The sequence below is a fragment of the Staurois parvus genome, unplaced genomic scaffold (genome assembly GCF_062004578.1).
Source record: "Staurois parvus isolate SC_StPar_1 unplaced genomic scaffold, SC_StPar_1.0 ptg000311l, whole genome shotgun sequence".
NCBI lineage: Eukaryota > Metazoa > Chordata > Amphibia > Anura > Ranidae > Staurois > Staurois parvus.
In genome coordinates, this window is record NW_028318107.1 from 216,086 (window position 1) to 242,145 (window position 26,060).

At 45.9% G+C, this 26,060-nt stretch overlaps 1 protein-coding gene across 1 annotated transcript; it reads right to left on the minus strand.

Annotated features, from left to right (window-relative positions):
- Positions 1-8,857: 8,857 nt before the first annotated feature.
- LOC149457600 (uncharacterized) lies at positions 8,858-24,895 on the minus strand. Its single transcript, XM_089683458.1, has 4 exons — positions 24,512-24,895; positions 21,178-21,304; positions 11,611-11,684; positions 8,858-10,090 (listed from the first exon to the last, which is right to left on the minus strand). Exons 1-4 carry the CDS (start codon positions 24,828-24,830, stop codon positions 9,717-9,719), a joined length of 894 nt encoding a protein of 297 aa, XP_089539584.1. The 5' UTR covers positions 24,831-24,895; the 3' UTR covers positions 8,858-9,716.
- Between the last annotated feature and the right edge of the window lie 1,165 nt (positions 24,896-26,060).

Below are 26,060 nucleotides of genomic sequence, written 5' to 3' on the forward strand. Positions count from 1 at the left end.
ACCTGGGTCCCTGTACCGCCTCCCATTGCTCCCACTCTGCCATGTGCCACTTTCAGGTCTCCTCACACTCCTGCTGGTTTCCATTTTGTCATAGGTTGCTGTATGGCCTCCCATTGCTGCTGCCTCCACCGCCACACTGTGGCTCCAAACACTGGTTTTGGCCCCGTGACTGGCCAAATGAGTGAAGTGTGCGGTGATTCTAAGATCAACGGCACTCATCTGCATGTCATACTGACTGACAGTATTATTTCTCTTCCCCAGCAGACTCCAAGGGCATTTAAATTAAAGGTACAGTGTTCTGCACTAATATTAAATCTCTCTGAAGCCTAGAAACACCCTTTTTTAAGTTAAATTCAAAGCGAATTTATTCGACTCGAATCGAATATTGTCCACGAATTCGCCGAATCAGTCGAATCGAATTTTTCATTTCTTCGCTCATCTCTACTTATGACCTTGATCCCTCAGAACTTGCCTACTGACCTTATGTTTGTAGCACCCTCCTAGTTAGCTAGAGAGAACTAGAGTTTAATTTCTTGTTAGAGGCTGAGTAGTGGCCTGGTGTGATAGTTAGCAGGATCAAACTTGGGTCAGGACTGAGAGGCTCTGCAGAGCAGCTCCCTGATACCTCTGACTGATCTAGAGACTTAAAGGAGTCTCTAGAGCTCAGTGGGCGGGAGTGAGGAGGAGACGGTCTTCACTCTCAAGGGATCCTGGCCAATACTACACAGGAGGCTTGGCAAGGGGTCAGGACAGCCCTTAAGAGTGTCTGAGCCTGCTCAGCAGCAGGAAAGTTTGAGGGAAGATGGAGTGAGAAGTATGAGGTGCAGAAGCCTGGGAGGGGCCCAGTTGGGAAGGGGCTCACCTCCAGGCAGTGGCGCTGGAGAGGAGGAAAGCTCAGACCTCATTGGACCCCAGAGAGATGACCACCTGTGAAGCAGGGAAGTAGCTGGCCTGGAGGCAGTCACCAACCCACCAGCTCATAGGCATATGGGCTGGGTGAGTAATCCTACACCCCCTGGGCCAGTTGAGGGAAAAGAAGCACTCTTGTGGGAAACTGCATTAGCTCCTTGCCCAGGACTGTTTCACATCAAAGTGACAGGCACAGGATCCCATGTCTAGGGATTCCTTCAGACAGCTGGATAGAGGAGGTTTATGTGGGGTCTGGGGTGGTACACCAGGAGAGACTGTTGAGCTCTCCAAGAAGAGGATTGTTTGTCTAAAAGACTTGTACATAGTTCCAGGAAGTTGTCCTCAATTGCAGTTCCATTAGGCATCCCATACACCCCTTATCTCATCCACGTTAAATTCCCTTAATAGACCCTAACCCCCCCCCCCAAGCTCAAGGACTGTTTACTGTCTCTGGAATTGAAATCTGTGGAAGATGCATGTTGTGTTAGCAACAAACAATCAGATTTCAGTCTGTTGAATCCTATATATTGTTGTTTCGGCAGATACCATTGCTTTTGGTAGTCACATGACAAACTAAACAGACAGAATATACAAACAAATAGATAGTGCTTTCTTTATTTAGTACAGACTTAGACATGAAAGAACCTCCTTGGACCAGTTGGATAGGGCTTTCAACAACGTAGTCTGGAAGAGGTGCCGCTTCTTTCCTCCATGTAGATCTCTCCAGAGGGATATGACTTCTCAGTTGCAGGACTGTTAGGCTTGTACCTGACAGACTAAACAGTCTACCCTCTGGACACACGTTAGGAGGTCGCCTCTTAGGGGCAGGTTAGGTATCCATGAACCATATTAATATAGCACTCCACACCATTGCATTTTCTGAGAAGAAAGCTCTTTATGCAGCAAACCCAGGGACACGTTCTTCTTGATGCTTACAGTACTACATAGCATTTCAAGGCAAGAAGGCAGAACTTGTCCCCTTTTCATCAGCTTACTGCGTCTCTCCTTTGACAGCACACAATGTGCACATATGTAAAGGCCCACTCCCGAGACCCACAGCCTAGGTTCCCAGGTCAACCCTGAACTTCAGTGGGCTCCAGGATGTGTGGTGGAGGACAATAAACACATAAGTCCCCAAGTACCATCCGGGATGCCAAAACCTGCCACAGTCATCCAGCTCCTGTCTGTCTGGCTGCTATATTTTACCATTGTTCCCGACTCAGAAGGATGTATGTGTTGTATCAGACGCACTTAGTATGCTCTAACCCAGAGGGCTAAATGACATTGACTCTGAGTACAGGTAGTCCCCGAGTTACAAACATTCTACTTATGTACAACTCATACTTACGAATGGAGGCAGCGTGACATACCTTACAACTGATTCTACTCCACACTGGTCCTGGAAACTGCTAGGCGACCATCTTGCTGCTCCCCACATGCTGCCACCTACTGTCCGGTGAACCTGTCCGCAATCCCACATCACTGCATGGCCAGAAGCAGCCGGAACTCGTGTAACTGGTGAGATACGCTTTATTATAACAATCCTGATTACGTCTGTTCTCCCTCGGGCTGGAAGAACTTGTGCATTGTAGGCACTGTGTGTGTCCATTACTCCGTGCCCGCTACTATTGGGAGTATGCCATAGTTACCACCTGTAACTTACTGTACTGTATATAGTTGGTTAATAAAACATTTTATGTACTTTATGTTGCTTGTTCCTGAATGTAAAAACACTCACACTTGGGATGCCGGCACCGGGAAGCGAGGACAGCCAGTAAGGACTGCTCTGGTGAGGACATTGCTGGATCGAGGGACAGATGAGTGGCTGTTTTTTACAGTTTTTAGTTTGACTGGAGCTCCGCCTTAAGCTTTGACATTAAAACCTGGAAGCTGATTGGTTTCTATGCCGAGCTGCACCAGATCTCACACTCTCCAGTTTTAGTAAATCACCCCCAATGTTCACTTTGAGAGGATTTTTTACTTAGCTTAGTGAGTGAGGTGACGTTATACTAACTTCCATCATTCAGGTATTTATAAATGTTACATCTCACACCAATGGCTTGCAATTTCTCTGGGACTCCAAAAGATGTGGTCCAAATTTCCATGCAATGTACAATAGTGTATTGACTAATTCTGTGAACGTGGCAAAAGAAAAAAAGTGGTTTACTGGCACACAGTAAGGTAAAAATCAAAACCTATGATTAAAAAAATAGTAATAATAAAAAATGGAGAGTTCCTTGTAAAAAAAAATCATTCTCCATTCTGGAGTGCACTTTCATTGCCTGTGACAAGAGAAATAGCTAAATTGATCCTGGAGATATACATCAGCCAATGGAAGAATTAATCCAGCAAACCAGCCAGCAACACACAGGAGACCAGGAGGAACCGAGCACCTTCAAAAAGCCCGGGCTCCAAATTATGAATCACAGGAACATGGGGCAGCTAAATGGGAGGTGCCCCCCAACTGTCTGGACATACCATTTAGCTGCCCCATGTTCTTAATTACTCCATGCTCCATGTGCTGAGACATCTGGTTAGTGCAAACTATTCTCAGTTTTATCAACACAAGAGTCACAAACGTTTTCTATGGTTTCCCAACCCTGGATGCAGCACAGAAGTCACTAGTTTAATATGTCTACATTTTATGTTTTATTTTTATCATGAATCTTATCTAATTTATATCTATTATATGCGATCAGGTTTTCTCTAACATATGGGATCTGGTTAATCTCCAATTTATGAGCGCTGCATATTTTCATGAAATAGTGCCCCATCATTTGTGTCAGTGGGAGGAATAGTGCCCCATCATTGGTATCAGTGGTAGGAATAGTGCCCCATCATTGGTGTCAGTGGGAGGAATAGTGCTCCATCATTGGTATCAGTGGGAGGAATAGTGCCCCATCATTGGTGTCAGTGGGAGGAATAGTGCCCCATCATTGGTGTCAGTGGGAGGAATAGTGCCCCATCATTGGTGTCAGTGGGAGGAATAGTGCTCCATCATTGGTGTCAGTGGGAGGAATAGTGCCCCATCATTGGTGTCAGTGGGAGGAATAGTGCCCCATCATTGGTGTCAGTGGGAGGAATAGTGCCCCATCATTGGTGTCAGTGGGAGGAATAGTGCCTCATCATTGGTATCAGTGGGAGGAATAGTGCCCCATCATTGGTATCAGTGGGAGGTATAGTGCCCCATCATTGGTATCAGTGGGAGGAATAGTGCCCCATCATTGGTATCAGTGGGAGGAATAGTGCCCCATCATTGGTGTCAGTGGGAGGAATAGTGCCCCATCATTGGTGTCAGTGGGAGGAATAGTGCCCTATCATTGGTATCAGTGGGAGGAATAGTGCCCCATCATTGGTGTCAGTGGGAGGAATAGTGCCCCATCATTAGTATCAGTGGGAGGAAGAGTGCCCCATCATTGGTGTCAGTGGGAGGAATATTGCCCCATCGTTGGTGTCAGTGGGGGGAAAAGTGCCCCATCGTTGGTGTCAGTGGGAGGAATAGTGCCCCATCGTTGGTGTCAGTGGGGGGAAAAGTGCCCCATCATTGGTGTCAGTGGGAGGAATAGTGCCCCATCACTGGTGTCAGTGAGAGTAATAGTGCCCCATCATTGGTGTCAGTGGGGGGTGGAATAGTGCCCCATCGTTGGTGTCAGTGGGGGGAGGAATAGTTCACCATCATTGGTGTCAGTGGGGGGAGGAATAGTGCCCGTAAATTGGTGTCAGTGGGAGGAATAGTGCCCCATCATTGGTGTCAGTGGGGGGAGGAATAGTGCCCCATCATTGGTGTCAGTGGGAGGAATAGTGCCCCATCATTGGTGTCAGTGGGAGGAATAGTGCCCCATCATTGGTGTCAGTGGGAGGAATAGTTCCCCATCATTGGTGTCAGTGGGAGGAATTGTTCCCCATCATTGGTGTCAGTGGGAGGAATAGTTCCCCATCATTGGTGTCAGTGGGAGGAATAGTGTCCCATCATTGGTATCAGTGGAAGGAATAGTGCCCCATCATTGGTGTCAGTGGGAGGAATAGTGCCCCATCATTGGTATCAGTGGAAGGAATAGTGCCCCATCATTGGTGTCAGTGGGAGGAATAGTGTCCCATCATTGGTATCAGTGGGAGGAATAGTGCCCCATCATTGGTGTCAGTGGGAGGAATAGTGCCCCATCATTGGTATCAGTGGGAGGAATAGTGCCCCATCATTGGTGTCAGTGGGAGGAATAGTGCCCCATCATTGGTATCAGTGGAAGGAATAGTGCCCCATCATTGGTATCAGTGGAAGGAATAGTGCCCCATCATTGGTGTCAGTGGGAGGAATAGTGCCCCATCATTGGTATCAGTGGAAGGAATAGTGCCCCATCATTGGTGTCAGTGGGAGGAATAGTGCCCCATCATTGGTGTCAGTGGGAGGAATAATGCCCCATCATTGGTGTCAGTGGGAGGAATAGTGCCCCATCATTGGTATCAGTGGGAGGAATAGTGCCCCATCATTGTTGTCAGTGGGAGGAATAGTGCCCCATCATTGGTGTCAGTGGGAGGAATAGTGTCCCATCATTGGTGTCAGTGGGAGGAATAGTGCCCCATCATTATTATCAGTGACACCAATGATGGGGCACTATTCCTCCCACTGACACCAATGATGGGGCACTATTCCTCCCACTGACACCAATGACACTATACTTGCTGACCTCTGTTCCAGCATACCTGGTTGCAGCAGCACCATCTGCACGGCACACTTACCGGGCGGTCAGCTGTCCTCCTTCCTTCACTTCTGCCTCTCCCTCCCTTGATTTTCGTGGGGCCGCTCGACTCCGCCTCCTCACCGGTGATTGGTCACCTGTGTGCCTTTCTTGAGCTACAGTACTGGTGCCCAATCACCGGTGAGGAGGCGGAGCCGAGCGGCAGCGTGGACATCGAGTGAAGGAGCAGCCGGAGTGAAGGAGCTGCGCATACTGGACTGGATCGTCGTGGGACTGGGACCGGAGCCAGGTAAGAGACAGCAGCCCCCTGCCCGCCCCTGTACTTAGTGTCCCCTGCCGGCCGGCCGGATGAATGTGCTCAGCGGGGTGCATGTGGCCCGCGGGCCGCAGTTTGAGGACCTCTGCTTTATATTGTACGTTTTTCACAAAAGGAAATAGCTGTAGGCAGCAGTTAGGATGAGAGGTCATTTAATGAACAGTTATTTATAATTACAGAGATTCTACAACCTTTCACATATCACAGGAAGTGAGTTGGGCTCATGGCTGATGAAATGGTGAATCAACCTAACAAGAGCAGACAGTAAGATATTGTAGTAGCACCATAAACCATGGCCGGATCTAGGGGGGTGCTGGGGTGGGCGATACCCCCCAGATATCAGTTGTGCCCACCCAGGCAAGCTGTGGATGATGTCCATCAGATGAAGCTGTGTGCAGCGGTTGGCTGCATCTATCAAGTCCAGTGTCTGTGACAGAGAACAACCAGCACACTCCCCTCCCCTTCTCTGCATGGACGGGAGAGGAGAGATCAATGTCCACTTCCTCCTCCTCCCACTCCTCTCCTTGTGACTGCCCCGCCCCTCTCCTCATGTATGCCCCACCCCTCTCCTTGTGTCTGTCCCACCCCTGCCCTTGTAACTAACCCGCCCCTCTCCTCATGGATGCCCCGCCCACACTGCAAATCTCAACCAGTGCTGTACTTGAGAAGATGTGTGGGCGGGAAACTTGAAGCTCTATAGCTGCCAACTACATGGTGGCTGCAAGACTGAAGACTGCCTGAGCCACCAGACCAGCGTGGGGTGAAAGAGCTGAGCCCATCTCCCTCCCTTCTCTCCCCCATCTTTCTCCCTCCCCCCTCCTTCTCTCCCCCATCTTTCTCCCTCCCCCTCCTTCTCTTTCCCATCTTTCTCCCTCCTCTGACTCTGATGTAAGAAGGGGACTATACCAGAATCTGATGTAAGGGGACACTCTGCAAGACTCTGATGTAAGAAGGGGAGTATACCAGAATCTGATGTAAGGGGACACTCTGCAAGACTCTGATGTAAGAAGGGGACTATACCAGAATCTGATGTAAGGGGACACTCTGCCAGACTCTGATGTAAGAAGGGGACTATACCACAATCTGATGTAAGGGGACACTCTGCAAGACTCTGATGTAAGAAGGGGACTATACCACAATCTGATGTAAGGGGACACTATGCCAGACTCTGGAGTAAGAAGGGGACTATACCAGAATCCGATGCAAGAGGACACTCTGCAAGACTCTAATGTAAGAAGGGGACTATACCAGAATCCGATGTAAGGGGACACTCTGCAAGACTCTGATGTAAGAAGGGGACTATACCAGAATCTGATGTAAGGGGACACTCTGCCAGACTCTGGTGTAAGAAGGGAACTATACCAGAATCTGATCTAAGGGAACACTCTCAAGACTCTGATGTAAGAAGGTGACTATACCACAATCTGATGTAAGGGGACACTCTGCCAGACTCTGGTGTAAGAAGGGGACTATGCCAGAATCCGATGTAAGGGGGCACTCTGCAAGACTCTGATGTAAGAAGGGGACTATACCAGAATCTGATGTAAGGGGACACTATGCCAGACTCTGGTGTAAGAAGGGGACTATACCAGAATCTGATGTAAGGGGGCACTCTGCAAGACTCTGATGTAAGAAGGGGACTATACCACAATCTGATGTAAGGGGACACTCTGCAAGACTCTGATGTAAGAAGGGGACTATACCAGAATCTGATGTAAGGGGACACTCTGCAAGACTCTGGTGTAAAGTGGTGGCACTCTGGGGACACTGAGTGACACTCAGTAAGGCAGTCTATACATCTGTCATTTTTTGTTCAACATCGGGGCTCCCACGTGGATGCGGAAATCACTCCCGCTGAGGTATTGTGTTCTGACATCGGAGATACTTATCACTTAGTACTGATCAGTGCTGCCGGCTATAACTGGCGGTGCTGATCGGGTGGAAATGTTCCTAGAAGCTGGTTGTACAGAAGTCCATCGGTACCCCACCCTCCAAACTGCTGATTCCTGACCTCTGCTCTGCTAACCCCGTCCTCTGACCTGTACACTCCGCTATTCATTCCTGTTTGTGTACACTGCCCTGCAGACCTCATACCCTCTGCCCCCCTGACATTTATTACTGCACCCCCATATCATACTGGCTAGATCCGACCCTGCCATAAACAGAATGTTTAGAGGAGATGAGGAAAGGCTCCCATATTTTTAGGGAAGAAATGGAAGCGTTATGGCAGCATTACTGAAGATTACTTCAACTGGAAACCCTTAAAGTCCTTCCCTCTGACCGTTACCCAATCCAAATAATTTTTTTTTTTTTTTAAGGCTTTCAAATCAGATCACTTGCTTGAGTCTCCCACCCACCGCTGGGCTTCACCAGCAATCCAGCATTTCCATCCACGCCGGCCACAGCCCGGCTCACAGTCTTTTGAGCCCCCCTTGCTGGACAGCCAATAGGAAGCATCATCATCACACAGTGAGAGACCACCTGAATGAGGACCCTCCCACTATTTTTCAGTCTTGATGACAACAGACTCAGTGCTCAGTACATCACATGACCATGGATTTAGGTGAGTAAAAGGGATATTTAGATTAGCTGGGTTTTTTTTTATTAATGTAGCAATTACTCAGAGGAGGATGGGGATGTATTTGTGAAATGAGTGGTCATATGATGGAATACCTAGGCTTTTTGCTGTGTAAGTGTAGTGCCCCCTTAGGTAGGTTTGTAGTATGTATATAGTTTAGTTTAGTATAGCGTGGTCTCCTGCTTAACCCCTCCCCCTCCAGAGGATTTCCTCCCCCTTCCTGACCAGGCCATTTTTTGCATTATGGCGCTGCATTACTTTAACTAAATTTATGTCCTTTTCTCCTACAAAAGAGCTTTCTTTCAGTGGTATTTGATCACCTGTGCGGGTTTTTTTGCGCTATAAAAAAAAGGCCGACAATTTTGAGAAACATTTTTTTTTACTTTTTGCTATTAAACATGTTCAGTAAAAAAATTTAAAAAAATCAAATTCTGTCATAAATTCATGCTAAAATGTATTCTGTGACATGTCTTTGCTAAAATAAATTCCAATACGTGGAAATTAATTGGTCTATGTGAATGTTTTAGCGTTTTCAAATGGCGGTATGGATACTGGGATTTTTTTTTTTTTTACTAGTAATGGTGGCGATCAGCGACTTCCCCAGTGACACCAATACAGTGATCACTACTAAAAAAAGCACTGACAGTGTGCTAATGGCACTGGGCATGCAGGGGTTAATGTGAGGGGCGATCAAAGGGTTAACTGTGTGTAGGGAGTGTTTTACTATGGGGGCGGGGTGCTTTGCTCCATGTTTGTACAGTTGGCTACACAGATTCACTAAGGAAAGCCCACAGATAAGCTGTCCTCAATTGTCATAGTTTGATTCGGAGAATCCTATTATATCCCTTCCCTTTCCCAGTTCCATAAATGAAATAAAGACAACAGAGAAGCTAGAACCCCCAGACTGATGATTGGAGTAATAAGTGAACGTTGTGTGCACCTGGTATAAGAAATGTGGTGTGCTTGGCTGTGGGAGAAGATCTAGGGGGAAGGCTGGGCAAGATACAAGCAGCCCCTGCGGGGGGAGCTCTACATAAGAAGCACTGGTGGGAACTAGTAGTAACTTTTATTATGTATTTAGCTGTTTCTGGAAGACAGTTAGCAAAGCTTTATGTCAGCATTGGGGAAGGTCCAATTTGATAACTTTGATCACCTCCTACTTTTCTTTTTTTTTTTTTTCTGCAGTGGTCTTCATACACGAGAACCATAAAAGTGTGTTTTAGTTATCATACGGAAACCTTTTAAACAATCTTTTATCTGCCAGAGCTTTCAGCCTCTCATACTCCTGTTTTTTAGCTTCTGCTTTTGTCTCAGTAAGTATACATTTATATACAAATTTCAGAAGGAACTTCTTGTGCTGTATACGTTCTCTCATTGGATTCCTTGGCTGTTCCAGGCGGAATCTTACTTCTTGCAAAGCTTTCACGATCACTTTCTGTATATCATTGCACCGCCCTGGAGTCTTCATGTGGTCCGTGGGGGTGTAATTCTCAATGGCCAGCACCATTTCTGCTCCCACACTTCTAAACTTAGATTCTAAGTCTTTGTAGTCGTTCTTAAACTTGTATGTAAGGACAAGAATAGGAAAAATCCCTGTCATTATGATAAAAAATAGGAATTGTCAGTTGAAAATGTAAACTTCCAAGAGTTCACTACCTTTAACAAGTTTATTTTTCTGGTCATATTAAGAATGGCCTTTCCTTTTCAGTGTGCAGCAAGAAATGTTCTTCTTTACATTCATGTCAATGGGAACCTGCATATGGCTCCTGACAACTCTCATAATTCAGCGCAGACCCTGAGATCACATTACAGGCGCTGAGTCACATTCAAAATGGCATCTCTATGGAATAATTGTATCTTTAGATTTTTGAAATATTGTTTTTTTAAGGTTCAGTTGTAAATTTTCTTTGTTTTTCTGTATGACACTTTTTTTTCTTTTTTTCCTAAATGAAAGTGAATTATAAAAATGGCAACCCTGGCACTGATTCTAGGTTTACTGCATTCAAGGACAGGTGCATTACTGGCCATTTGTGTATTTATACAAAATATATGTAGAAGGAGAAAATGCTGTACAATTGTATATGATCACAAAAACGAATTAATGAAAGTGTATGTGAACACAAGAACACAAATGTAATATATTGCAGCTTTCCAGTCCTCAGATGGTGAGGAGTGTCAAGGTGTTGTGTCAATTGCAATTTAAATTGCAAAGCTTTTTTGGCCCTGTTTCTCCTCTGGATCACAGGAGTGCAGTTCATTCTGCATGACTGTGGCCCACTTTCAGCCAACAGACGTAACTCAGCTAGTCCAGGTGCTGGATCGATCCCGACTCTACTGTCAGGATTTACTCAGCAGCCCGAACCGGCAGCAAGTTACTGAGAGCCTGAGGCAGCCCTTCTTGCCCCCTCCACAGCTCAGCGTTACAGTGAGTGGTGAGGGGCAGAGCAAAGAGCTGGTGACTGACAGTCCCGGTTTTCTTCTCAGAATGGAGGGGGGAATTCAGTGATCAGGGGTGTCTGATCGCTCAGTTCTCAGTGCAGAATCGTCAGGGAACAGATGCAGCATCAGAGTGATGCTGCATTCACCTAGGTGAGTATATATTTTACATAAAGAAGAGTGACATAAAGAAGAGTGACATGAGTGAGTGCCCTGGATTTTGTTTTCTTGGATTGCTACTTGAAAATGTGCTGTTTTGGTTCATAGCAAGTGGAATCCCTAACTGCTTCTGCCCTCTCCATTCTGACAGAGAGCTTGCATGGGTTCCAAACAAATTCACACCTTCTTGTTGAATGTCTCTGAATAATGGTCATAGCATCCTGGGCCTCTTCCTCCATCATAGATACCACCACTATGTGATTCAAAAACTTATGGAAGGGGAGGTGAAGGTGTGAGGGATACATTTCTTTAGGAAGACTTTGAGGAACACCCCCTTGACCAGACCTGTGTATATACTTTCAGTCATGGTAAGTGAGCTATTAATTACATTTTTTTCTTTTACAATCATCTTGGCTGATAGAAGAGTCACCTCACTCTATTCTTTTTTGAATCCCTTAAGTCAACAAAGATGTTCTTCAGGTAGTCTTAGCAGTGAAACATCTGAGAAGTGAAATTACCTGTCATATCTCTGCAGTTCGTGAAAAAGCTGTGCAATTCATCAAGTTGCTCCTTTGGAAGTTTGTGCCTCGCACTAGAAGAAAACCAAAGTTTAGTGTCCTTATATACCAACTTTCTTCAAAGATATTTCATTTTTTTAGATAGGAAAGTTGTTTCACCTCCTGACATCTTGTATGTCTATAAATGATTGGGAAGACTAGCTGAGAAAGACAGACCTCTTGAATATGGACTTGTGGGTAGAGGATGGGACACAAACTGCTGCAGGACAGTCCCACATGAAATGACATTCAAAGAAAATTGACAACTCAACTTATAACTGCTTGCCTACAATGTAACTGATATACTCTCACCGGCCACTTTATTAGGTCCACCTTGGTAGTACCGGGTTGGACCCCCTTTTGCCTTCATTCTTCATGGCATGGATTCAACAAGGTGTTGGAAACACTTCTCAGAGTTTCTGGTCCATATAGACATGATAGCAACACGCAGTTGTTGCAGATTTGTTGGCTGCACATCCATGAACCGTTGATACAAGGCAGGATGAATCCATGCTTTCATGTTGTTTATGCCAAATTCTGACCCTACCATCTGAATGTTGCAGCTGAAATTGAGACTCAGCAAACCAGGCAACATTTCTCCAATCTTCTATTGTCCAATTTCGGTGAGCCTGTGTGAATTGCAGCCTCTGTTTCCTGTTCTTAGCTGACAAGAGTGGCACCCGATGTGGTCTTCTGCTGCTGTAGCCCATCTGCTTCAAGGCTGGATATATAGTGCATTCAGAGATGGTATTCTGCATACCTCGGTTGTAACAAGTGGTTATTGGAGTTACTGTTGCCTTTCTAGCATCTGGAACCAGTCTGTCCATTCTCCTCTGATCTTTGACCTCAATGAGGCATTTTCCTCTAAACAACTGCCACTCACTGGATATTTTCTCTTTTTCGTTCAAAGTCACTTAAATCCCCTTTCTTCCCCATTCTGATGCTTGGTTTGAACTTCAGCAAGTCGTCTTCACCACGTCTAGATGCCTAAATGCATTGAGTTGCTGCCATGTGATTGGCTAATTAGCACCAATTAGTTACCAAGCAATAGAACTGGTGTTTCTAATAACATGGCCGGTGAGTGTGTAGGGCAGCAAGAAAATAACATTAAAGTAGTTGTAAACATTTATTTTAATAACAAACATGTCTACACTTACCTGCTCTATGTAATAGAATTGCACAGAGTGGCCCCCGATCCTCCTCTTCTCAGGTGCCTTGCCTGCACTCCTCGCTCCCGAACCCTGCTGCTGCATCCATTGACACAGACAGCAGGACTTGGCCCTGCCCCCCACTCCCTTATCAATGGAGTTGATTGACAGGAGCAGGAGCCAATGGCTGCTATCAATCTGCCCAATGAGGAGGGACAAAGCCAGGAGAGCCCCAGCTCTCATTCACAGCTTTGGATCACGATGAAGCTCAGGTAAGCGGGGGGGGGGAGGTAAGCGGGGGGGGGGGTGAGGGGGTGGGTCTGTTACCCTTTCGTAAGATAGAAACCTTGAGGCTTTAGAACCACTTTAATGCCGACCCCCCCGCACACACGTGTTCATGCTGGTTGTGTGCAGTGAGAACGCTCTCTGAGCACTCCCACTACACTGACTAAGCTGTTACCAATCAGAGAGCCAGCAGGATAGACACCCAATCATGTAAGAGTCCTGAGAGCCAATGACAGCGGTCACATGATACAGTTAAATAATTAGCACAACTACTGGAACCATTCCTGTCAGCGGGACTGCGATAGTACAATGGAAGAACAGAATGGTTGGCGGCACAAACAGCAATGTGGTGGATGAAATCCTCTATTGGAATCCTTAACATGCAATATGATAAGAACATGACAGATCCAAGACAGGACAGAGGAGCAGTCGACGCGTTTCACACGAACACGTGCTCATTTCTAAGTCATTTGCAAAATTGAATAAACAACTGAGATGCCTAACAAGGAAAAATTCAATTTAATAGTATTGAAAATAGAGTCCCAAAGTTGGGTAACTCAAAAGTTACATGTAAGTAGACATGGCTGACTCACTACATGTGATACAAAAAGCGTTGTCCTCAGAACCAATTATATCATAGGAAAAACAAAGAAAACCAGGGGAAGGGATCCACTGGCATAGAGGTTCCAATGAGAACAAACCTCGGCTAAACAAAAACCAAAGTATATTCCAAAGTCAAAATCAAAAAATTTGCAAACAAAATGATATGTCCGACACCTCCACCACACACAGACAGATAAAAGACAACGTGGTCATGCAAAAGAACAGCCCACGTTCCGAGATCCTGGCACCTCCGACATGCACCTGTAAGATCAAAAGGGACAGGATAGATAGACCTGTTAATTGGTGGATGAAAGTCTAGAAATATAGATGGAAACAAGATGGAATGGAATCATTAAATGAGGAAAAAAAAGCACAATGGAAAAATAAATGCAGTATCAGCAATAAAAATTGAAATAAATGATGATTGATTGTATATTGTTCAATGTCACTTGGATCCATGCATGATGTCATACTATAACATTAACAATGTATGAATAGATGAATCCCCATTAGGGGTAGATATCACTCCAACCTGCCTAAGTCTCCCATCTTCATGATAACCTCATATGGAGGAAAGTTCTGCATCACAACGGATGCTATAGTATGGAGAGGCAAGGAGTAAATCACTTGAATACGTTGCAGTAAAGCAGCTCAATAGACAATTAGAACATCAATGGCATGGTTGTGATTTAGATGTTTTGAGGTCAAAGTTCAAATTTCAGAACACAAAATGTGCTTAACTCATGTCATATGGTAATTCATAAGTTTCCACATATAAGAACAGGTCATGCAGAGGGTGGTATAATGACTGCCAATTCACCCACACGCTGAACAATTTACCCCATATTATTATTATTATACAGTATTTATATAGCACTAAAAAGTTTGCTCAGCGCTGTACATTATAGTGGGGACAGAACATGAGACAATACAGTAACAATACAATACACGAGGGGTTCGAGGGCCCTGCTCTTTCCAGCTTACAATCTAGGAGGGAGGGGATAGTGGTACAGGAGGAAGTGGCTGTGGGGGATGGAGTGGTAGGAAGAGTGGAGGAGATCGGCTGTTAGGTGAGGGTGGGGTAGGCTTCCCTGAAGAGATGGGTTTTCAGGGTGTGCCTAAAGGTGAGGAGTGTAGGTGACAGTCTGATGGATTGGGTAGTGAGTTCCAGAGGATGGAGGAAGTCCTGGAGAAGTCCTGCAGTCGGGCGTGGGAGGAGGAGACCAGGGAGCTAGAAAGTAGGAGGTCTTGTGAGGAGCGGAGGGCACGGGTAGGGTGGTATTTGGGTATCAGGTCGGTTAGGTAGTTTGGGGCAGTATGGTGGACGGCTTTGTACGTCAGTGTTAGTAGTTTGAATTTAATGCGTTGGGCAATCGGGAGCCAGTGGAGGGAATGACAGAGGGGGGTGGAGGACACTGAGTGGAGGCCAGTGGAGGGAATGACAGAGGGGGGTGGAGGACACTGAGTGGAGGCCAGTGGAGGGAATGACAGAGGGGGGTGGCAGAAGCGGAGCGGTTGGTAAGGTGGATGAGTCTGGCCGCTGAGTTCAGGATAGACTGGAGCGGGGATAGTCTGCGTTGGGGTAGGCCGGTGAGGAGGGAGTTGCAGTAGTCCAGACGTGATATAATAAGGGAGTGAATGAGTTGTTTAGTAGTGTCTGGGGTTAGGAACAAACGTATTTTGGAGATGTTGCGGAGGTGGAGCCTGCATGAGTTTGTCAGCGATTGGACAGGAGGTTGGAAGGACAGGTTTGAGTCAAGAGTGACACGTAGGATTTTGGCTTGCAGGGTGGGACTGATGGTGGTGTTGTTGGTCGTGATGGAGAGGGTGGGGTGGGGGGCGTGGGCTGGGGGGAAGATTAGGAGCTCAGTTTTGGAAAGGTTCAGTTTGAGGAAATGGAGCGACATCCAGTCTGATATGTCGTTCAGTATGTCGCTGTACATTATAGTGGGAGACAGAACATGAGACAATACAGTAACAGTAACTGTGCTCTTGCCACGAAACGCGTTAGAGATAAGGATACCTCTCATACCACTTGCTACCTACATGGTCCATGCATGTGACTGTCAGCCATCTTTTTGGATTCTGTGAATCAGCTTCTTTGGATTTTACTATATAAGTCTGCTACCTGTTTTTACCAATCTCTTGAATAAAAATACTACACTATCAAGATTTCTCTCTTTTGGGTCTTATTGCTGAGTCCCTAAGGTGATCTCCTGATATGAAAGCACACCACCCCTGGCGATAGAGCAGTGGTTCTCAACCTTTCTAATGCTGCGACCCCTTAATACAGTTCCTCATGTTGTGGTGACCCCCAACCATAAAATTATTTTCGTTGCTACTTCATAACTGTAATTTTGCAGTGGGAGGACTAGCGCCCCATCACTGATGTCAGTGGGATGAATAGTGTCCCATCGTTGGTATCAGTGGGAGGAATAGTGCCCCATCATTGGTGTCAGTGGGAGGAATAGTGCCCCATCATTGGCGTCAGTGGGAGGAATAGTGTCCCATCATTAGTGTCAGTGGGAGGAATAGTGCCTCATCATTGGCGTCAGTGGGAGGAATAGTGCCCCGTCATTGGCGTCAGTGGGAGGAATAGTGTCCCATCATTGGCGTCAGTGGGAGGAATAGTGTCCCATCATTGGTATCAGTGGGGGGAATAGTGCCCCATCATTGGTATCAGTGGGAGGAATAGTGCCCCATCATTGGTATGAGTGGGAGGAATAGTACCCCATCATTGGTGTCAGTGGGAGGAATAGTGCCCCATCATTGGTGTCAGTGGGAGGAATAGTGCCCCATCATTAGTATCAGTGGGAGGAATAGTGCCCCATCATTGGTGTCAGTGGAAGGAATAGTGCCCCATCATTGGTATGAGTGGGAGGAATAGTGCCCCATCATTGGTATCAGTGGAAGGAATAGTGCCCCATCATTGGTATGAGTGGGAGGAATAGTGCCCCATCATTGGTATGAGTGGGAGGAATAGTGCCCCATCATTGGTATGAGTGGGAGGAATAGTGCCCCATCATTGGTATGAGTGGGAGGAATAGTGCCCCATCATTGGTGTCAGTGGGAGGAATAGTGCCCCATCATTGGTGTCAGTGGGAGGAATAGTGCCCCATCATTGGTGTCAGTGGGAGGAATAGTGCCCCATCATTGGTGTCAGTGGGAGGAATAGTGCCCCATCATTAGTATCAGTGGGAGGAATAGTGCCCCATCATTGGTATGAGTGGGAGGAATAGTGCCCCATCATTGGTGTCAGTGGAAGGAATAGTGCCCCATCATTGGTATGAGTGGGAGGAATAGTGCCCCATCATTGGTGTCAGTGGAAGGAATAGTCCCCCATCATTGGTGTCAGTGGGAGGAATAGTGTCCCATCATTGGTGTCAGTGGGAGGAATAGTGCCCCATCATTGGTGTCAGTGGGAGGAATAGTGCCCCATCATTGGTGTCAGTGGGAGGAATAGTGCCCCATCATTGGCGTCAGTGGGAGGAATAGTGCCCAATCATTGACGTCAGTGGGAGGAATAGTGCCTCCTCATTGGTGTCAGTGGGAGGAATAGTGCCCCATCATTGGCGTCAGTGGGAGGAATAGTGTCCCATCATTGGCGTCAGTGGGAGGAATAGTGTCCCATCATTGGTATGAGTGGGAGGAATAGTGCCCCATCATTGGTGTCAGTGGGAGGAATAGTGCCCCATCATTGGTGTCAGTGGGAGGAATAGTGCCCCATCATTGGTATCAGTGGGAGGAATAGTGCCCCATCATTGGCGTTAGTGGGAGGAATAGTGCCCCATTGTTGGTGTCAGTGGGGGGAGGAATAGTGCCCCATCGTTGGTGTCAGTGGGGGGAGGAATAGTGCCCCATCGTTGGTGTCAGTGGGGGGAGGAATAGTGCCCCATCGTTGGTGTCAGTGGGGGGAGGAATAGTGCCCCATCGTTGGTGTCAGTGGAGGGAGGAATAGTGCCCCATCGTTGGTGTCAGTGGGGGGAGGAATAGTGCCCCATCGTTGGTGTCAGTGGGGGGAGGAATAGTGCCTCATCGTTGGTGTCAGTGGGGGGAGGAATAGTGCCCCATCGTTGGTGTCAGTGGGGGGAGGAATAGTGCCCCATCGTTGGTGTCAGTGGGGGGAGGAATAGTGCCCCATCGTTGGTGTCAGTGGGGGGAGGAATAGTGCCCCATCGTTGGTATCAGTGGGAGGAATAGTGCACCATCGTTGGTGTCAGTGGGGGGAGGAATAGTGCCCCATCGTTGGTATTAGTGACACAAATGATGGGGCACTATCCCTTCCACTGACACCAATGATACTTACCTTGCTGACTCCTGCTCCAGCCTGGGCTCGCTCTCTCCCATCTACAGCCTGCATACCTGGCTGCAGCAGCAAAATTTGCACTTACCTGTCAGCTGTCTTCCTTCTCTGGCCTCTCTCTTCACTCGTTCCTGCAGCTCCCTCGATCTTCTTCGATCTCCGCACGCTGCCGCTCGGCTCCTCCTCTCCAAGCTCCACCTTCTCGCCGGTGATTGGCCGCCTGTGTGCCTCTCCTGAGCTACAGTTCCAGTGACCAATCAGCGGCGAGGAGGCGGTGACAGGGGCAGCATATTATCCCGCCCACACATCGCCGGAGACAGCAGCGGTGTCTCGGTTCCTAAGACCATCGGAAATATGTGTTTTCCGATGGTCTTAGGCGACCCCTGGGAAATGGTCGTTCGACCCCCAAAGGGGTCGCGACCCCCAGGTTGAGAACCGCTGCGATAGAGGATATAAGGCAAATTCGTGTTACTGTAAAGAGGCGCACTCCCCCTGGTGGTAGGAGACGGCAAGAGCGGTGCACAGTTGTTCCTGAGGGCTCTACGCTGAGGACCATTGGGCTGTGACCAGGAGTAGGTCATTATACTCCAATGCGCTTTGTCTTGCGCTATCTGGTTAGTGCATTTTACAGCTACTCTCCTATCACAGAAGTCACAGATTTGATTGATACTCGGATCTACTCCTAGATCTAATGACTCTAACATCCCTATCACTATATGCACTTTGATTGGTTGGATGAATCTGTACCACTTACCCGACCACTGTTTACATTAATTGATGTACGCTATACCTGGTGCATGTCGCACTTTTAATGCATTTCCTTCTATTACTGCTGTACATATGTCAATTTTCCTACTATATACTTAAGCGCTGCATTTTTTGCTTTATTTTATTCTCTATGAAGAGGTTACACGAGGTTTACCTTTATGCTAGCAGCTTGAATTTTTCACACCCAGCGCTCATTTTTATTCTATTTTATCATTCAGGTAAATGCTTGCTTATAGCAAAGTAATTCTTTGCTATAAGCAAATTGTGTAAAAAAAAAAATACTGATCACTTCCCCAAAGTAGTACAATGTTACTATGGTAACAGTGTACTACTTTGGTCATAGTAAAATCTGAAAAAAAAATCTGAAAAAAAAAAAAAAAAGGTAATAAAAAATTAAAAATAATAAAAAATAAAACATATATTTTTTTTCCATACTGTCACCAGTCAGTGTCCCTGTTCACTGCCATGCCAGTTATATGATGATGCTGTACTGCACTGGTGACAGTATGTAAAAAAAAAAAAATTGTGAAAATAATCTTTTTCATTTTTTTATTTTCCGAAAAATTCTGACAAAACAAAATACAACTTCAAAAAACTTGCCATTCCTCTTATGAAGTACATCGGACTGTCTACTCTTCAAAAAGGGGTCATTTGGGGATATCTGTACTGTCCTGACATTTGGGGGGATATCTGTACCGTCCTGACATTTGGGGGATATCTGTACTGTTCTGACATTTGGGGGATATCTGTACTGTTCTGACATTTGGGGGATATCTGTACTGTCCTGACATTTGGGGGATATCTGTACTGTTCTGACATTTGGGGGATATCTGTACTGTCCTGACATTTGGGGGATATCTGTACTGTTCTGACATTTGGGGAATATCTGTACTGTCCTGACATTTGGGGGATATCTGTACTGTCCTGACATTTGGGGGATATCTGTACTGTCCTGACATTTGGGGGATATCTGTACTGTCCTGACATTTGGGGGATATCTGTACCGTCCTGACATTTGGGGGATATCTGTACCGTCCTGACATTTGGGGGATATCTGTACCGTCCTGACATTTGGGGGATATCTGTACCGTCCTGACATTTGGGGGATATCTGTACTGTTCTGACATTTGGGGGATATCTGTACTGTCCTGACATTTGGGGATATCTGTACCGTCCTGACATTTGGGGATATCTGTACCGTCCTGACATTTGGGGATATCTGTACCGTCCTGACATTTGGGGATATCTGTACTGTCTCAAGAAATTAGATTGGCCGTCAGTACTTCAGGATTGATCAATATTCAGATCTATACCATAGTTTGTGAACTCTATAACTTTCCTACAAACTAAATAATACATCCTAATTTGGGTTATTTTCACCAAAGACATGTAGCAGAATACATCTCGGCCTAAATTTATGAAGAACAATTATTTATTTGTAAACTTGTATAACAGAAACAAAGAAAAACGTGGTTTTTTTTCAAAATTTTTGGTCTTTTTTTGTTAATTTAGCAAAAAATAAAAACCCCAGCGGTGATTAAATACCACCAAAAGAAAGCTCTAGTTGTGTGAAGAAAATGATAAAATTTTAGTTTGGGTACAATGTTGTATGACCGCGCAATTGTCATTCAAAGTGTGAGAGCGCTGAAACCTGAAAAATGGCCTGGGCAGGAAGGTGTAAAATTGCACGGTATTGAAATGGTTAAGACATTCAACCAATTTATTTGTCCAATTTATTAATTTCTATACAGAAATGATCCTGATTTTGAACTCTACCGGCGTTAGTAAATAAACCCCTAATTGACACTGGGGTGGGAACTGACTGACACTGACATCGCCAGTGATACTAATACAGTTTTCAGTGATAATGCTGTACACTGTCACTGTACTAAAGACACTGGCTGGGAAGGGGTTAACATCTAGGGGCAATCAAAGGGTTAACTGTTTGTCTACCAATCTGTAAAGTGTGTGATGTATGCAATATGTGCTGCTTTTACTAATAGATGTGGCTGTCTCTTCTCCCTGATTTGCAGGGAGAAAAAACAGGCACATTGCTGCTCTATGTACAGAGCCCTGTGTTTTTAGTAAACACAGGGCTCTGTACTGTGATTTGCTAAGCTGATCAGCAGGTCCTGGTCATAAGTCATTGGCCGGAACCTGCTGACCAACTTGTGCTGTACTGTATGACAGTACAGATGGGCATTGCGCCCCCATGCGCTCCCCATACCTGGAAATGCTGGATCGCATACATGTATGTTCCCAGCGCAGAGCGGCTGACCTGCCGCAGTAACAGTACATGGGACGGTCCACAAGTGGTTATACTTTATAGCCAATTACAGTCATGCAAAGCAGCACAAAACATACATCAAATATTATAATTTTGTCATAACAATGTATGCAAAGCTTTCTATAGATCCATACCTGTAAATAAATATGGGGACAATAAAATCGGTGTAGTTTGGTGTTGGGTCAGAATCCTCCACCTGGGACATTATCTGATCAAAGTCCTTAGTCAGCACCACTTCCTCATCCAAGGGGAGAAAATGACCTGCGAGTGACAACAGACAGACATAAAAAGATACCAGAGTTATAGGAACCCCATGACTGGTGTCCACCATAACGTCACACATCGGGGCCAATTTACTAAAGATTAGAGCATGACCACTTTGCAGAGTCAGTTTTCTCACTTACAGTAGCTTAGTACATGAGGAGAAAATGAAAGCACAATTCTTTTGTTCAGGATATCTTACCATCTGTATGGAAAATGAAAGAAAAAATAAAGATGTTGGCTTGGCCATGATAGGAGGACTGAAGTCAGCCAGATTCAGCGCATCCTCTAAGTGCAAATTCACTTATTTAATGTGGAACTTTAACTAAAAATATAAAAACTGTCAGACAGGCAGGAATTGTAATGCAGAAGACTCATGCTTTGCTTCTTCTGCACTAAAGTTACTTACCTGCCTGTCCACCCCTGTAGAGTGAGCCGCTCACTGTACAAATTCGGTGATGCCGATCCTCACGGAACTCCCGTGTGTGTGGCCAATGACGACGGGCAATGACAGCCGCCGCTTGCTGTGGTGGCACACCTGTAGATCCGCTCCTGAGTCCATAGACACGCATAGTGCAGCTCGGTCCTGCCTCCCATTCCTTTCCTACAGCATTTGATTGACAGCAACAGAAACCAATGATTCCCACTGCTGCCTTTGTGTCCTGTGAATGCATGGAGGGAGAAAAGAGCCACCACAGACGGGCACAGTGCTGGATGGAGTGAGGACTCAAGTAGTTGGGGAAGGGGAGGGGGGGTCAAATAATGGGACATTTACTACCTTAAAGTGGTTGTAAAGGTTCAAGGTTTTTCACCTTCATGCATTGTATGCATGAAGGTAAAAAACTTTCTGTGTACAGCCTCCCCCCAATACTTACCTGAGTCCCATTCCAATCCATCGATGTGCATAACAGCTTCAGCTGTCCCGGGTCTCTTCCTCCTCATTGGCTCTCACTGCTGTCAATCACAGCCAGTCAGCCAATGAGGAGAGAGAGGGGGCAAGGCGAAGCCACAGCTCTGTGTGTGAATAGATACACACAGCAGCAGCTTGGCAACATGCCTACTCAGGTGCCCCCGTAGCAAGCTGCTTGTTATGGGGGCGTTCGACAGAAAGGAGGAGCCAGGAGTGCCGGAAGGGGACCCAAGAAGTGGAGGATCCGGGCTGCTCTGTGCAAAACCACTGCACACAGCAGGTAAGTATATCATGTTTGTTATTTTACAGAAAAAAAATAACCTTTAGTATCACTTTAAAATGATCGGGATCTTTTTTTTCTTATCATTTTAAGCAGGTTCTACTTACAATGGTTCTGCACACAACAGCCCCCAACCTCCTCCTCTGTGGTCACCCACCAGTCCTCCTGACTCCTTTCCCCTTCCAAGTGCCCCTATAACAAGCCACTTACTATGGAGATACTAGTGCTGGCTTACTCCCAAGCTGCGCTGTGTGTGTCCATTGACACACATATTTCAGCTCAGCAACACCACTGCTCCTCCCTCACAGGCTGTGCCTAACAGTAGCAAGAGCCAATGTCCAGTGAGGAGGAAGAGAGAGGAGGGAGCCACTGCTCTTGGTATTGAGATTGGGCTCAGGTAAGTATTTGGTGGGGGGGGGGGCATCTGAACACAGAAGGCTTTTTACCTTAATGCAGATAATGTAAACAACTTTCTGCCTTTGCAACCATTTTAATGCAGGGAATGTATTAAGGTAAAACATGTCTAGGTTTTATCATCATTTTAAGGACATGAAGTAGGGAGAAAGGAGAAGGTGGCAGGTGTCTCCAAGCTGGCCCCTAGGGGACTATTACTCCCCCTGACACCAGAAATGAGGAATTAATTTTCCCACTGACACCAATCATGGAGTACTATTCCTTCAACTGACACCAAAGACAAGATACTATATCTCCCCTTGAGACCAGAGATGGGGAACTAAATCTCCTACTGACACTAATTATAGGGCACAATTCCTCCCACTGGAACCAATGGTGTCATTTTTTTTACTCCCACTGACCACCAAGCAGGGCTTTATTTCAGTGGGAACGTAGGGGAATGCAGTTCCAGCACCTCCATTACTAAATGTATGTTATGGCTAGGGCTACTGGGGTGTGTTGGAGTATCTATTGATGCTGGCTTGTAGAGGATCAGTTGTCACTTGGAGGATCTATTGTTGATGGGGGTCTATGGTTGTTGATGGGGGCTCTATTGTGGCTTGTGGGAGAACTATTGCTGCTGGAGGGGGTGTTATGTTGCTGGGAGGGATCTACTGATGCTGACTGCTGGGAGAAATATTGTCTCTTGAAGGATCTTTTATTACTGGGGTATATTGTTGTGAGGTGGTCTATTTCTTTCTTTCTTGGAGGTGATCTATTGTTGATGGCTGCAGGGGGTCTATTCTACTGCTTTTTTTGTTATCGTTAACACGTTCCATACAAGTTACCCAGCACCACAGAATTATATTTGGTTCTGTATTCTCTAAAAGGACTGTACTGAGAGGTGGGACCAAGGGACAGTGCTCAAAGGTGGGTAGGGGATGGAGACAAGGGGTGACTCGGAAGGGGGGAGTACCTGCACCTATTCTCTGAGAAACAAAAGCCCTGCCACCAAGCCTATGACATTGTGATGGCGGAGCATTTTCTACTCCCACTGGCCACAGTCCGACCCCCAATAAAGTAAACTGGCCCTTTGTTTTGAAAATTTGGAGACCCCTGATGTAGAGAAACCTCGAGGGAAGAGGCAGCAAGATGAGCAATTTGGCCTACAAGGCGCGTTCTAGGAGGACGTCTATAGACACCGTCCCAGACTCAGAGAACCGCTCTGTAGTCGTCTTTTGGCTATATTGTGGCAATGAGGTGGTTAATAATTGACAATTGAACATTTGCTTTAGTAAATCTCTCTCACCATGACACCACCTGTTGCTGTTTTCTCTATAGGATTATAGTCTATTTTATTTTCCATCTGTCTTTTTTTACACCATACTACCAACCAAAAACGCTGACATATGACATAAAAAACCACCTTCATTGTCAGAGGTTTGTGGCAACATTTTTCCAGTCTTTGCAACTTTCTATTCAAATGTGAAAAATGGCAACAGATTCATTAGATTTGGGGCAGCTGAATGCAATATAAACATATTTTATGAGACATTTCATTACCATTGTATGAACTTTCCTCCCAAGCATAATAGGTTGACAAAGAAAATATTTTATAGATTACCTAGTTGTGCATAAGCCACCGCTTCCTCAGCTCCGTCCTTTGTTCTGAATCCTCTGTTGTCCACGATGGAGATGGTATCAGTAAGTTCATACTTGTTTCTCCTCGTTGTGATAACGGAGGATTCAGTTGATCCAGTTGTGGCATGGGTCTGGAATTCGTCTTCTCCAAGGGTGTAGATGCAGGAGTTGACAAAAGCCGATTTGCCATGACCGGTATAACCAAACAGCTGCAGGAGCAGCCTGGTGTATGTCTGGTCCTCTGGAAGATGAAAATCAAGGATGAATTGTTTGTATTGTGTGGGGTCAATTGCTGGAAACATTGCCCAGTGTCTTGTTTCTGTGATATTCTGTTTCTGGTAAAATTTGCTTCCACGTTTGCTGCGTACAAAGGTGATGGGAGTGTGCTGAAATGTTTCTTATACAGATTACATTCCTTTGCACACAGGTATAACAACATGCCACAAACTGAACCGGGCCCTGCCCTTGTATCTTACACACAACTATAGGCAAAATGTTTATTTATTTTTTCCATTTTTGGATACAGTAAGGGAGGGTTATGTTTGTTTGTTTCTGTTTTTGTTTTGTTTTTTTCCATCTGTGTCCTATTGGGGAGATTTCTCTTCACTTCCTGTCCCATAGCCACAACAGGAAGTGGGAGGAATCCCTCCAAATTGAGAGAAGTAATGGTTGTCACCAGAACCAGGGCTCTTTTTCTCAGAGAATAGGTGCAGGAACTCTCTCTATCCAAGTTGCCTTTGTCCCCGCCCCTTACCCACCTCAAAGCACTGTTCCTTGGTTAAACCCCCTAAACCCCTCCCCCCTGTGCCGCTTTTTTTTAGAGAATACAGAAGTATCATTTTGTTGTGTTAAGTATTTTGTATGGAATTTGTTAACAACAAGAAAAGCAGTAAAATAGATCCTCTGCAGCCAGCAACAAAATCCCCCCCAGCAACACTAGACTCCAAGCAGAAACAATGGATCTCCCCTCAGCCCTTATGTTGCTGGGGGGGGGTCAGTTGTTGATGGGTGAGATCTAATTTTGAGGGAGGGGTCTATTGTTACTGACCCTCCAGCAGCCAGGAATAATAGACCCTTCACTCAACAGTAGATCCCACACATCAATAAATATAAGAACAATTCCCAGCAACAATAGAAATCTCCAGCACAAGAGACCCCCCCTCCCCCCCTGCAAAAGTGGATCCTCTCCAGAAACAATAGATCCTCAGCAGCCAGCATTAATAGACCCTCCAGGACACCCCAGCGCCCCTTTGCCTCTACATTCAATCAGTGCTGGAGGTGATGGAATGTGTTCCCATGCGTTCCTGATGAAAGAAGCCCTGACCAGAACTAGTGTCCCCAATGGGAGATTTCCCTTTCTATTCCTGTGTCGGTAACAACAAAAATGTTGTTTTTTTTTTATTTCACTCTGTACAGTAATGGTAAATAGGATGAATAGAGAGGATGAATCTCCCCCATGGGGGCACAACCGGCAATAGACACCTGGCAGGGGTTCTAATCCATCTCCACTCTATCCAAAAATGGTAGAATTA